At 40.3% G+C, this 13,991-nt stretch overlaps 1 protein-coding gene across 1 annotated transcript in view; it reads left to right on the top strand.

Annotated features, from left to right (window-relative positions):
• The first annotated feature begins 228 nt into the window (after positions 1 to 228).
• LOC117942937 (protein-glutamine gamma-glutamyltransferase 5-like) overlaps positions 229 to 13,991 on the top strand; it is an 18,554-nt gene continuing 4,791 nt past the window's right edge. Inside the window, exons 1-11 of the mRNA XM_034868757.1 lie at positions 229 to 329; positions 3,220 to 3,390; positions 5,178 to 5,432; positions 6,391 to 6,509; positions 7,420 to 7,548; positions 8,341 to 8,518; positions 10,889 to 11,024; positions 11,694 to 11,803; positions 12,350 to 12,465; positions 12,596 to 12,722; positions 12,812 to 12,948. Coding sequence (XP_034724648.1) covers positions 305 to 329; positions 3,220 to 3,390; positions 5,178 to 5,432; positions 6,391 to 6,509; positions 7,420 to 7,548; positions 8,341 to 8,518; positions 10,889 to 11,024; positions 11,694 to 11,803; positions 12,350 to 12,465; positions 12,596 to 12,722; positions 12,812 to 12,948 — 1,503 coding nt within the window. The 5' untranslated portion in view covers positions 229 to 304. The remainder of the gene's footprint in view (positions 330 to 3,219; positions 3,391 to 5,177; positions 5,433 to 6,390; positions 6,510 to 7,419; positions 7,549 to 8,340; positions 8,519 to 10,888; positions 11,025 to 11,693; positions 11,804 to 12,349; positions 12,466 to 12,595; positions 12,723 to 12,811; positions 12,949 to 13,991) is intronic.

Consider the following 13,991-nt stretch of genomic DNA (forward strand, 5'->3'; position numbering starts at 1 on the left):
TGCCGACAAAATCTGTTATTTTAGGTTTAAAGTTACCTGTAAATGAAAAATAATCGGTAAAATAAACTTCTGCATGAAAATAGTTTGGATTGAAGCAATGATGCATGCATGTGTACGTGACGCAGATGCCGCATTTACACCTCCAGGAAGAGGATGCAAGACGTGATGTATGTAAATTTGAGATGGGGTTGGACTTCCAGGTGCTTTGAAATCAATAAAAACCCAGTCACCTGTCTGAGAGAGAGCATACCAGTGTGTGTTGGACTGTCATCGCTTCGTCATCACCTACTCTAAGAGGCAAACCATGACTGGAACAATGCCAGAATCAGGTGAGTACATCAGAGTCTTTAACAAAGCTGTCTGGTTTAGTTTGTTGGCATGCGTTGAATAATTGAAGTCCAAAGGTTATGCATGCAACTCTATATTGACTTCACGTTTTATGCAAGTTAGCTTAAAAAAACAAAGAAATATGCATGCTGATGTTGTAAGTCTGATGGCAGTGAGACCAATGAGAAGGTCTAAGGTGGTCATTCCCTGTGGGTTCACCTCATTAAGCAGCATCATGTTAGTCATTTAATCCATTATCTGTTAATATAAAAATATTAATGTGAAAGTGCAACCTTGGTTTAAAAGGCACAATGGGAAACTAAACAATTTCAGGAATTGTCTCATCATTTTGGGTGCAGGAGATCTTCCCAATGCTATGTCGGACTTTTTTTTGTCATGATCATGTTGTCTTCTCAAACTTGTCTCCTACTGAGCACACAGCTTTGAATACATTTGCCTCTCACAGCTTAAACTGCTTTACTTATCATCAGGAGAAGATAAGAGGCACCCATCAGTTCATTACATTACCACGTGCTGTTTCCAAGCTGTCAGTCAGAGGGCTTAAGGTGGAGGCGGGTTTCACTTCTCTTATCCTGTCCTGTTGTAGTCCATCTCCATCGCATTTTTCCCAACATACTTTAACTGCACATTTGTGACATTTTACACTCTGCCAAGCATGCCTCCTAACCCTACCCACCCATCTACCCCACCCTGCCCTAGTTTCTGTCACTATTTCATCACAGTCACCTGTTGAGCCAGTTTGTTGACCTGGACTCGCAATCAGGGATGTAGTGGAGGCTAAACGCACGTAAACGCCGTTTACACCTCTTAAAATTCGGAAATGGCGTTTACCCACCTCCAAAGTGCGTTTATCCACCTCTGAATAGCCTTTTGTCCCAAAGCCATTCTAAATTCAGCTTCTGTTTTAGTTTCATATTGTTCATTATTAGTTTCATAGGTTGTTAAACCTAACACGAAGTCTATCATATAGCGCTGCATTACTGTCAGTGTTGACGGTGTTTGGGGTGTTGAGCCCTCAACGTTGCCTGGAAGGCAGCGTTGCCTGGAAGGCACTAGGATCGGGCAATGGTTGGGTGCCTTGAAGTCACGGTCGCAGCGCTGCCTGCAAGGCAAGGCGCCAAAACAGCAGGCCTCCTCCTGATGCCAGCAAACGGTCTCGGAAAGAAGCCCAACGTGAGTGAGCTCAGAAAACAGGACTCAACTTAATGTTTTTGAGGTTAATTTGGTTAATGGCAGATTCATGCCACTGACTCAAAAAGCCCCGGCATTGATAAGGTCAGCCTACCCCTTTCAGACATGACGTTGCAGGTCACCTAGCTACCTTTTACCATTAGTGAAATTCAGGATATATTGTCTGATAATAACTGGATGTTACAGGATATATTGTCTGTTAATAACTGGATGTTACAGGATATATTGTCTGATAATAACTGGATGTTTCAGGATATATTGTCTGATAATAACTGGATGTTATTTCATTCTCTGGCCACGTAAAGTTAGTGACAAAAGCTCCCTTTGCTAGTCCGCTAGCTAGTTATTGTTGTCGCTCTAGTTAGCTGTTCGCGGTTTCGCGGGTACGGTAAACATGGTAACAGCGAGTTGGACCAATCAGAAACGTTGCTTTTACGCTTAGGATTTTTGGTAATGTAGTTTTTCTACGTAAGACAGGGGATCCTTGTTTTTCTTATAATGTTACAAGGTTGATATCATACAGACTTCTAGCTTCATCAGGATCAGAAACTGGGTCAGTCTACCTCAGATGGTTTAGACATTATGGCTGATAATCTAAATTCTTATGGAGAAAATCAATAGGGTTTTTTAATAAATATATATATATATGTGTATATATATGGCCGTGGCCCACCTTATTGGTTATTGTTTCGTGGTCCACATGGTCACAGAATTTATAGTTTACCCACCTCTTTTTTTACCACTACACCTCTGCTCGCAATTGGTGGTTTTGTAGCTGCCAGCGTCTGTTTTACATTAATTGTCATGTAAAAAGAATCAGAATCAGGTCCTGTCTGTGGTTTCTGTCTGTCAAAAGGAAGTTGTAGGAATTGTAAATTCTAGTGTGGGGTCCAGACCTACTCTTTCTGTAAAGTGTCCTGAAAACTCCTGTTATGATGTGGCATAATAAATATAATTGAATTGTATTGGTGTTGCGTTTAGGGGATGTAGTGTGTTGTAGGACGGTGCAATTAATCACTTTTTTAATCACGATTAAGATTTTGGCTCCTGATTTTACTTTGGTAGGATACATTAGGTTTTGCAAAGAAATTCTTCATCTTGTGTTCTTAATGAAAACAAAAGTGCAAACGGGAAAAGTATTAACCCTCATGATGTCCTTGGGTCAAATTGACCCGTTATCCTAGATCAATGTTCTTTTTAACCCTTGTGTTGTCTTCCCCGTCAAAATCTTTCCAAGTTATGGTCCATAAACCTAACTTATGGGAACTTATACCTAATGTTTGAGTTAGAAAAGCAGAAATTAGGAATTATTTGGACAAAAATTCAAGGAATGTGTGTTGATGGATAATCACAGACTGGAATACTGAACTTTTACTCAATACTATTTCAAAAACACTTCCATTTGTTTTCAAATGCTATAAAATTGAATAAAACGCCCCAAAATTAATGAAAGTAGAGATTTGTACTTGCCAAAGAGCGTTATGTGGAATCAGTCATGTTATTTTGGGGAATTAAAAAGAACATTGATATAGGAAAACGGGTTAATTTGACCCGAGGACAACATGAGGGTTAAATGAAATTTCACAGTTCAAGGTTTAACTGTTTCGCTGTTTCTTAAATTCAATAATTGCAATATCGTTTAAAAAGTCAACGAATAATCGCGTTGTTCATTTCTTTCAGTCTTTAAGGGCGTGGATCTCCACCCGCAGACCAACAACGTTAACCACCGCACCAAAGAAATCTCCCTGACTCAGCTGATTGTGAGGCGGGGCCAGCCCTTCAAACTGACCCTCAATCTGAGGCAACCTTTCAACCCTTCTGTTAACCCGCTACGCATCTCTGCAGCGACAGGTCAGTCCTTTGTTAAAGTATTTCTTTTCAGTAGTTGTTGAAAGGCTATGCTTCAATTCAATTCAATTCAATTTTATTTATAGTATCAATTCATAACAAGAGTTATCTCAAGACACTTTACAGATAGACCACACTCCATAATTTACAAGGACCCAACAGTTCTAGTAGTCTCCTCTGCTTCGTGCAGTAACTAAATATTTAGTCCCAGTTGAGTAATGACAGAACGCTGACTCTATACCATCTCAAACAGCATGTGCAACTGTCACCGCTAGCCTTAGCTAAAACTAAATGTACTCACTTTTTATCCCTGTATTTAAAAAAGTTCCATTTTGATGAACTGGCAATTTAGTTTGTTATTCCACATAACTAAATGAGGCATCAACATAAATTTGTTTAGCCTAATCTAGTTTAGCAGATGAACAAAAACTACTATCTCAGCTCCAGTGGAATTAATATTACATAGGAGCTAAGCTACACTGAAATCTGATTTAAATGTATAACATTTTTAATTTCAGTATACTATGGGCTGAATATTGATTGTACACACCTAACATACAAATTATATATTTAATCTGTATGATCGAACGGTTGCATATGTACAGAACTGCATTCACACACAAATAATAATCTCATAATAACAAGAACTGGATCTCGTAAACTTGAGATTTTTTCTCATAATTATGGGACAAGGTGGTTAATAATTATTTTTTCTTTTGTGAATGCAATGCGCTTCCATATAAAATATCCCAAAATAAAACGGTTCAAATGGAAGAACAGTGAAAGAACACATATTAAAAAGTCACTTGATTATTGATTTGTATACACATTAAGAGTAAAGATTATAACACACAGCTGCAGCTAGTTAAAGGAAGGTGGAAATAAGGTGCAATTTTAAAGATCTGAGTCAAAATATATTTTAATACGTCTAAAACACGTTTTCTTTTTTATCTGCTTCTTGGTTTGGGTTTCTTGACAATACGAGATATATCACATCACTGCTTTAACTGAATGGTTTAGTCAGTAAAAACCAATGAATGGACGGTTGGATGGATGGATGGATGGTTGGTTGGATGGATGGATGGACAGTTGGTTGGATGGATGGATGGACAGCTGGATGGATGGATGGTTGGTTGGATGGATGCATGATGGTTGGATGGTTGGTTGGTTGGATGGATGGATGGATGGGTGGATGGACGGTTGGTTGGATGGATGAATGGACAGTGGGTTGGATGAATGGATGGATGGTTGGTTGGATGGATGGATGGATGGATGGATGGATGGTTGGATGGATGGATGGTTGAATGGATGATGGATGGATGGATGGATGGATCTATGGTTGGTTGGTTGGATGGATGGATGGATGGATGGATGGATGAATGGATGTGTGGATGGACGGTTGGATGGAAGGGTGGATGGACGGTTGGTTGGATGGATGGATGGATGGACAGTGGTTTGGATAAATAGATGGCTGGTTGGATGGATGGATGGTAAGATGGACAGTTGGTTAGATGGATGGATGGATGGATGGATGGTTGGTTGGATGGATGGATGGATGGATGGTTGGTTGGATGGATGGATGGATGAATGGATGGGTGGATGGACGGTTGGTTGGATGGATGAATGGACAGTGGGTTGGATGAATGGATGTATGGTTGGTTGGATGGATGGATGGATGGATGGATGGATGGATGGATCTATGGTTGGTTGGATGGATAGATGGATGGATGGATGGAGTATAGGTACACCAATAAATGAAGGTCTGACTCCCTCCTGACTCCTCTCTACAGGAAAACTTCCGACTGAGAAACAGGGGACGTTATCATTCTTCGGTGTCCCCGATGTAGTCACACGTTCACCATCAGCAAAGGCGGTGTGGAAGGTGGAGCTGGACAAGGGTTCCTCCCCAACAACCGGCAACCTGATCCTCACCATCACCCCCCCGGCTGACACCCCCATAGGGGAGTACACCATGACGGTGAAGCACAGAGATCAGGAAATGGTTCTGGCAAAACCTGTGGTGCTCTTCAACCCCTGGTGTCCCGGTAGGCTGTCTGTCTGTCTGTCTGTCTATCTATCTGTGAGTCTGTCTGTCTTCCTATCTGTCTGTCTTCTTGTCTGTCTATCTGTCTTCTTATCTGTCTATCTGTCTGTCTTCCTATCTGTCTATTTGTCTTCCTATCTGTCTATCAGGAGTCTGACTCTCTACTAGTTACAAGTGAAAGTACTGTATTCAAAATGTAACTTACTGTAAGTTAAAGTATGTCCTTTAAGTATAATCAGGACATTCTTAAAGTATAAAAGTAAAAGTAATCAAAACAGAAAAATGTTTCCTATGACTGACATATCATTATGTATTATATCATCAGATCATTAAAACTCACATATTAATGTAAAAGCAGGATTTTACAGATTGTACTGTTTGAACTATTTACTAATCATTATTTTTAATTAGGGATTTATCTGCTGATTACCTGTAAATAAATTGATTGTTTGTAAGAGTCTTCACATTGCTTTCTTTGAAAGTATTTACATTTTTTCCAATTTATATTCTCAAGTAATTATTATGTCAATCGACTAATTGATTATTTAACTGGACTAATCAATTCAGCTGTACTTGTGTAACCTGTCTTGTAGTTTAATTTAGACTTTGTTTGTAATGTAACTGAAGCTGTAATGAAGTAAACACAAAGTACTACTACTATTTCCTTCTTAATTGTCAAAGTAGCAAAGGGCATGAACAGAATCACTCAGGTAAAATATACGAGTAGCGAGTATTTGTACTTAATAACAGTACAGTGTTTTTTTTTTAATGCAGGACTTTGTACTGAAGTGAAGTATTTGAATACATCTAGACTAAATACTGTCATTTGTCTGTCTGGTTAAATTCTCTCTCTCTCTCTCTCTCTCTCTCTCTCTCTCTCTCTCTCTCTCTCTCTCTCTCTCTCTCTCTCTCTCTCTCTCTCTCTCTCTCCCTCTCTCTCTCTCTCTCTCTCCCTGTAGATGACTGGGTGTATCTGAAGGATGAGAATGAGATAAACGAGTATGTCATGAATGAACAAGGAGTCATCTACAGAGGAAGTGTCAGCTACATTGGCTCTAGTAACTGGGACTATGCACAGGTACACACACACACACACACACACACACACACAAGTGTGTCTCACTATCTTTGTGGGGACCAGTCATTGACATAATGCATTCCCTAGCCCCTAACCCTAACCTTAACCCTCACCCTTACCCTAACCTTAACCATCAAACCTAAATGCCTAACCTTATCCCTTACCCTTACCCTAACCATAACTTCATTCTAACCCTGAACCTAAAACCAAGTCTTATTCCTCAAACAGCCCTTTAAAGTTGTGGGACCAGGATTTTGTCCCCACAAAGCTGTCAGGACCCCATAAGTATACTGTATTCCCTTAAGGGGTTCTTAAAGTTCTGACAGTGACAGCCAATCACATTTCATACTTTCCCCCAAAACACCATACATTATGAATACCTATAACTGAATACCTACTTTCAAACCAGTCCTACTGAATTTGGCTGGTCTGGATTCCCTTTACTACTTTAATACTTTAAGTAAATGTACGATATCCAGATATTCAGTTTTGAATTTAATATCTGGAATTTTAGTTTCTGAATTTTGCCAGGAGTAAGTTGTAGGGGAAGTATGAATATCCAGTGAAGCTCAAAAGTTTGGGCACCCCAGGTAAAAACTTGCATTAATGTGCACAAAGAAGCCAAGAAAAGATGAAATAATCTCCAAAAGGCATCAAATGGATAGACCTTAAAGAGCAGTGTGTGTGCCTTTTGGAGATTTTTCCATCTTTTCTTTATGCACATTAATACACATTTTTACCTGGGGTGCCCAAACATTCGAAACCCACTGTGTCTACTCTGCTGCTTAGAGCATATGATGTCTCTTTTAAAGATTAAATTATATTCCCATTCTCAGTTAAATACCACTGTACCGGCATGAATGAAATAGGATGTAAGAGCAGCTCCTGTCTTCCTGTCTCATCTGTCCAGTTTGAAGACGACATGGTGGACATTTGTTTGAGGATACTGGACCTCAACCCCAAACACATGAAAGACCCCGGTGATGACGTCTCTGCTCGCTGTAACCCCATCTACGTCAGCCGCGTGGTCAGCGCCATGGTAGGACATGCTCTGTATGTCTTTATGTCTCCATGCTGGGGACAGCCGTGGACAGAGGGACTGTTTTCATCCCTTGTTGGTCAGCGGTTACGTTGTCCCCATCTCAGAAACCCTTGGAGGGAATCTCATCACATCTGAGACAAACATCCACTTTTGACCATAACCAAACACAAATGTCTAATAGGATAAAATGATGTGATGTCAATAAATGTCCAAATTGAAAGTTGAACGTCACTGTGACATCATGTACTTCTGTAAAAACACTTTCCAGGCCATCATTCAGCGCCTTCAATTTACTATATGTTACTTTTGAATGTTTCTGAAACTGTAATTTTTCATCTGAGGATCGTATTGACGTGTAACAGCAAACAAGACTTACAGTGAAAAGAACGCTATTTTTATATAGTTTTATTAATGCCTCTGCTCGGGTCCGATTTTCCCCACAAAGTGCCAAAATGATTTACGACAGATAGATGGCGCTACAGCAACACATTGTGACGGGTCACACATTTCAGCATTACACCTGAAAAAGCCTGTGTTAGTGAGTACCCAGCCAGGTAAAAGGCAGCAGGAGATTTCTTTATGTAGACTTAAATGTATTTTAATAGTATTTTAAAAAGAATCTGCTGTAGTTGTGGCTGATACTGGGGAAAGGTCATCACAGGAAAGAAGGAAATTAAACTAAGAACAACTAAAAGTATAAGCTATATAAAACTACATACTCTAGTCTAGTACATAGAGTATATAGTATAGTCACATTATAAGAATGAGAATTCCTTTGTTTTCTTCCAGGTCAACTGTAATGATGACCGTGGTGTCGTGGAGGGAAACTGGTCCGGTTCATATCCGAATGGGTTCTCCCCCACTCACTGGACCGGCAGTCACGCCATCCTTAAGAAATGGTCGGACACCGGCTCCCAGCCGGTCAAGTACGGCCAGTGCTGGGTGTACGCCGGCGTGATGTGTTCAGGTAACATCTGAGGCTACATTTACAATACTGTTGTGTGCAATGTTTTGGTTTAAAAACGAATATCTTTTGCTACGTTACCCCCATTTTGTGTGCACTAAGCTGGCATACGGAGACATTTTAAAACACTGACACACAAATTTTAAGATTACTTCAGGGTTGCGTTGTAGTTTGGACGGGCAGAAAAACAGATGTCACCCGGGAACATTCACTCATCACAAACTTAACTGAGATTTTTGATTTAGGGAAAAATGCTAAATATTTGTTGGTGCCCTCAACTCAAATGTGAGGATTCCCTACTTTCATAAACTGAATTGAATATAAAATAATACGTTGAATACATTTGGGTTTGGTCACATTGGACCATTTTTTCTATTTTCGAACATTTTATAAACAAGACAAATTAAATAATAAAACAACCTTGTAATTTAAGTAAAATTGATATTCATCATTGATTGCAACCCTGATAAAAATGTGTCTTCTCCTGCAGTCTTAAAACTTTGATTGATTAAAAATAAATGTTGTCCATGCAGCCAAAATGAGTAGAATAAGTAAGAATAATCCTAATATGCTATGTGTGGTCCCTTTGGTTATTACAGTATGTCATAAATATGACTAAGAATAGAGAACTACAACACTGAAACACATCTACTTAAAACATCCTCTGACTCATCATGTTGACGCCTCCCCTGTGTCTCTGCCAACACTGTACATTCCCTTACAAGATGTTAACACCTGAACACAACAATCCTGTGGTTAACTGAGGAATGCGGTCCGACCTTAGTCAGCGTCTGTTCATGCACATAATACTAACTAAAGCACACTACTGAGCCAAAGAAAGCCGTGTGAAGTTAATGGACAAATAGATACAAACACATATGTAGGTGAATTATTGCTTTTTTTATTTTTTCACCAGTACCTCAACAGGATTTACAATGCCCATAAAGACAATTCAACCATCAACGGGTTTGTATGATATTGTGCATAAAGCTATCCACAGCCATTGTAATGATATCTAAATCCAATTGGGCGACCACCAGCTGGTCACATGGCAACCAGCCACATGACAGTTAACTTCAGCAGTCTTTAAAAGTAGATTTTGTAGTGCTGTCAAACAATTCCAATATTTAATCGCTATCGGTCACATTATTGTCATAGTTAACTCGCAATAAATCGCCAATTTTAACTATTCTAAATGTCCCTTGATTTCTTTTTGTCCCATTATTTTTTCTCATTTTAATGTTCTTATCAACATGGAAAAGCGGATTGGTTCGCTTTGTGCAAATGTTTTTTTTTTATGAAAACAACATTGGCATATAGCCTACTGTGGTGTTCAAGAGCCCCCCCCCCCCAGCATATAGCCTACTGTAGTGTTCAAGACCCCCCCCAGCATATAGCCTACTGTAGTGATCAATTTCACACTAACATTCTCACATAGAGCAAATAATCTCTCACACAATGTAACACTGTCCATCAATAACAGGGTGGAAATAATAATTTGATGGAGGGGGGGTGGGTAAATTGGCATCAGCTGTGTGCTTGGCCATCAAGTGGAATTTCAGACTGGACGTGCTGCAATGATATGTTGATGATGATGATGTGTTCACTCAGATCACTTTGGTCTGGTCAGTGGAACATTTGGCAACTTTTAAAGAGGAAACTTTCCATCCACAATCTTATCGGCGTCCATTTCGGCGTCTCGCGCTTGCCATCTACCCAAAAAGTAATGTTACTACTCTTTGGCCAGCTCGCAAGCCCAAACGGCGTGTGTGGCGTGCCTGTTGTTTTGTCTCCGGTCTAGCTAGATCCAATGGGTGTTGTAGTTTTTCTAACATTACTAGGTGTTGAACAGCATGTGAGAAAACTACAAAGTTTGCTAGGCCAAAAAGAACGTTAATCTTACGAGGAAATAGACGTCGTTAAAATGGGTTTGCATTAACGCCGTTCATAACGAGTTTAACTAACAGACAAAAATTCAGCAGAGTAAAGGTGAGTGTCGGCGGGTTACCGGTCAGCGTTCGGCGCCGGTTGTTTCAGAGGCCGTTGCAGTTGTGTTTAGCCGATAGAAGGTAACCATCATGTGGCGACAACAGTTGAGATTAGGCACCAAAACGATTAGTTAAGATTAGAAAAAAGTGTTTTGGGTTACCTTAAGTAGTACTCCCAGAACAAAAACACGTGTTTCCTGGGGGGAAGTCTTGTTTTTGAGTTTCTGAGTTTGTCTGTCTTGCAGTGACAGTGAATAAAACACCTTTTCACTTGGGATGATTTCATGGTTTTTGCACCATGGCAGCTTAACAAAGAGTATAACAACATGCAAAAACAAAACGCTAAGCTACAACTTCGGACTCAGATCTCTGTGCTTGGTTCCAGTGCTGCGCCTGATGGGCATCCCCTGCCGCGTGGTCTCCAACTTCGAGTCAGCTCATGACAACAACAGGAGTCTGACTATTGACACGTACCAAGCCGACGTTGGAGTCAGAAACACACCGACTTCCGACAGTGTTTGGTGAGTTATCATACTGAAATACCACTTCCTAACGGGACAATTCGTTGTTCTGAAGCTGATATAAGGTTTCTCTGTCAGTATGAAGAAAAAAAATGATTACAACCACAAATGACTCTTTCATTGTGCACATGACATGTGTATTGTATTAAGATATACTCAAAAAATCTGAACCTATTCTTTAAACATTGTGACTTGTTAGTGTGTGGGTTTTTGATGTTTTTTTTTTTTTTTAGCACAAGCGCTCCATCTTGATATTGGTAAAGATAGAAGTAGCTGTCTGACGCTAACCAAATCGTCATCTCCGCTCAAAACGTTCACCTGAATATCACAGTTCATATGTAATAATCTTTGATTTTAAACGTGTCTTTTTTTAACACTGGTTGACAAAAACAAACTGTAAGCACATATTTACACATCTAACAGTCACAGAGCCACATTACGATGACATGGAGGTGTGTTTGTGTTCACCTTATGAATGTAAGTTCAATTTTTACTCTCTGGTTTGGTCTCCACCAGTAATGGAGTACTTGAGTCCTGGACTTGGACAGACTCAAGTTGCCATTCTCCGGAATCGTTTTGGACTCTAATGACTTGGACTGGAGTTTTCATGAAGTCAAATTTAATATCAACTGAACTGTTGCAGAATCTGAACGGTCTTGTGTCTTTTAGGAACTTTCATGTGTGGGTGGAGGCGTGGATGAGGCGGCCAGACCTGGCAAAGGACGGCAAATATGACGGCTGGCAAGTTGTGGATCCAACACCACAGGAGACGAGCCAAGGTACAGACTCTCTTGTTTATCTCCATAACTTTCAAGAGCCCCTGTTATCCTCCTTTTCAGTGTCACATTTGTACTCTTGAGGTCTACTAGCATAGCTTTACCTGCTTTGATGTTCAAAAAACAGGTTATGTTTCTCATACCTCTGCCTGTTTCTACTCTGATACAGTTCAGCTGACAGATGATTGTATTCTCCAAAGTGAAAATACAAAATGCTACTCCTCTGGGGTTCTTAAGTGTGCTCAGGATGTCCATATTTCCTGTGCTCAAGCGGCCATTTTGACCTGAAGGCTCTTTAATTCATTTGCCGTAGTGCTATTGTTGTGAAAGTCCCTTTAAATGTTACAATGTGTACAACTTGTATGGCGCTGCAACAAATTATGCTGGCACATGAAAAGATAATCACAGTGTCTTTCTTAACAAGACCAAATGGCACAATCCTTTGGAGACACACAAAGGACACAAAACTATTCTGTGGTAAAAACTCAGCTGTCAGTTGCAAAAGGTTGTTCCTTTATTTCATGATTTGTTCTTTCTCTCCTTCCGTAGGTGTTTACTGCTGCGGTCCAGCCCCCGTCGTAGCCATCCTGAACGGAGAAACAGACATCAAATATGACACCCCGTTTGTCTTCGCTGAGGTCAATGCCGACTGCATTCAATGGCTGGTCAGTGGGCCGAGCTTGAGCCTAATCTCATCAATACCACATTTAAGAAAGACAAAAAAGCAAACTATAAAATGCAACTTTTTGCAGTCTTGTTGTTGTTTCTAGAGTTTGTGTTTGTGTGTCCCCTCAGGTCAAAGCCGACGGTTCTAAAGTGAAGATCTTCTCTGACACGGCGAGAGTCGGTCAGAATATCTCTACCAAGGCTGTCGGCTCCAACAAGAGGGTGAACATCACCGACAGCTACAAGTACAGAGAGGGTGGGTTCACCAGACACACCTGTCCCACGAGCAGCTGTCCATGATTACAGTAGTGGCTCTGACTATTGACTGGGTGTCTACATTTACAGGAACAGAGAAAGAGAGGTCTGTCTTTTACTACGCCACCACCAGAGACCTCTCCAAGGTTGATGAGGATGACAAGCCAGGAAGGCCTGTCACCCCCCCTCCCCCTCCGTCAGCGCAGGTGTCCATGCATTATGAAGAGGTGCGTGACAGAAACTCCCAGAAGCTTCTCTTTAGAGCTATTGAACAGGATTTTTTTAGTGTTACATTCAGAATTTTTCTGTTTTTGGGGCTATTTTGTGGCACCTTAGTGGGGTTAACGACTATCCCGTTGGGGATCTTTGTTGCCGTTTCCAATCTCTCGCTCCTCCAGGTACATCTATTGTCTCTTTTCTAATGAAAGCAGTATCCCCCAAAAAAAACTAACCTGCGAAGAAGTAAGATAAAATTAATAATTACATTCAATTTAGATAAAGTACAACTTGATTTATCCAGGGGAAGTTGCTGTGCAGCAGTTGCCATCCAAAGTGGGACAAGTGCAAATATAAAGGTCTAAGATAACAATAAGATGCAAATGAGTTGCAAATCCATATTTAAAACAATATCTGTAAATTCCAAAAATAGGTTGACAGTGTGGGTCAAAAAATATAAACTTAGCCTCTTTGATTAGTTACTCCTAAATGCAAAATGCATCCTGTTCCTCATGCACGCCCGTGTGTCTTTGACCGAAGCCATGACGATGTCATTGGCCCTGATTTTTAACAAGGAGGAAAGAATACCATAATGTTCTGTGCTTTTACCTTTAATTAGTCTTTATATCTAATACGGGTGCTCAAACCGTACATTTTATTTTATTATATTGGAGAATGCCTAAAACTCAAAGTGACCACATTTCAAAATATTTAAAGTGCTCATATTGTCCTTTTTGGCTTTTCCCCTTTACTTTATTTGTGTTATCTTTTTTGTGCATGTTATAGGTTTAGAAAGTGAAAAGCCCCCCCCAAGGGACTTACTCCAACAGTAAACACTGTTCACCAACTACTCCAAACAGCTCTGCTGTAGTCCAGCCTTTACTTCTGTGACAAACGTGCATCACTTTGTAACACATGTTATAATGTTTGCCTAGCTGCTAGCATGGCACACCCTCACACTCTGCTTCTGACTGGTTAGTAGTCCTTACCTAGGTACTATCAGGGCGCGCCCTCATACTCTGCTTCCGACTGGCTAGTAGTCCTTACCTAGGTA

This window comes from Etheostoma cragini, chromosome 4 (assembly GCF_013103735.1).
Source record: "Etheostoma cragini isolate CJK2018 chromosome 4, CSU_Ecrag_1.0, whole genome shotgun sequence".
Taxonomy (NCBI): domain Eukaryota; kingdom Metazoa; phylum Chordata; class Actinopteri; order Perciformes; family Percidae; genus Etheostoma; species Etheostoma cragini.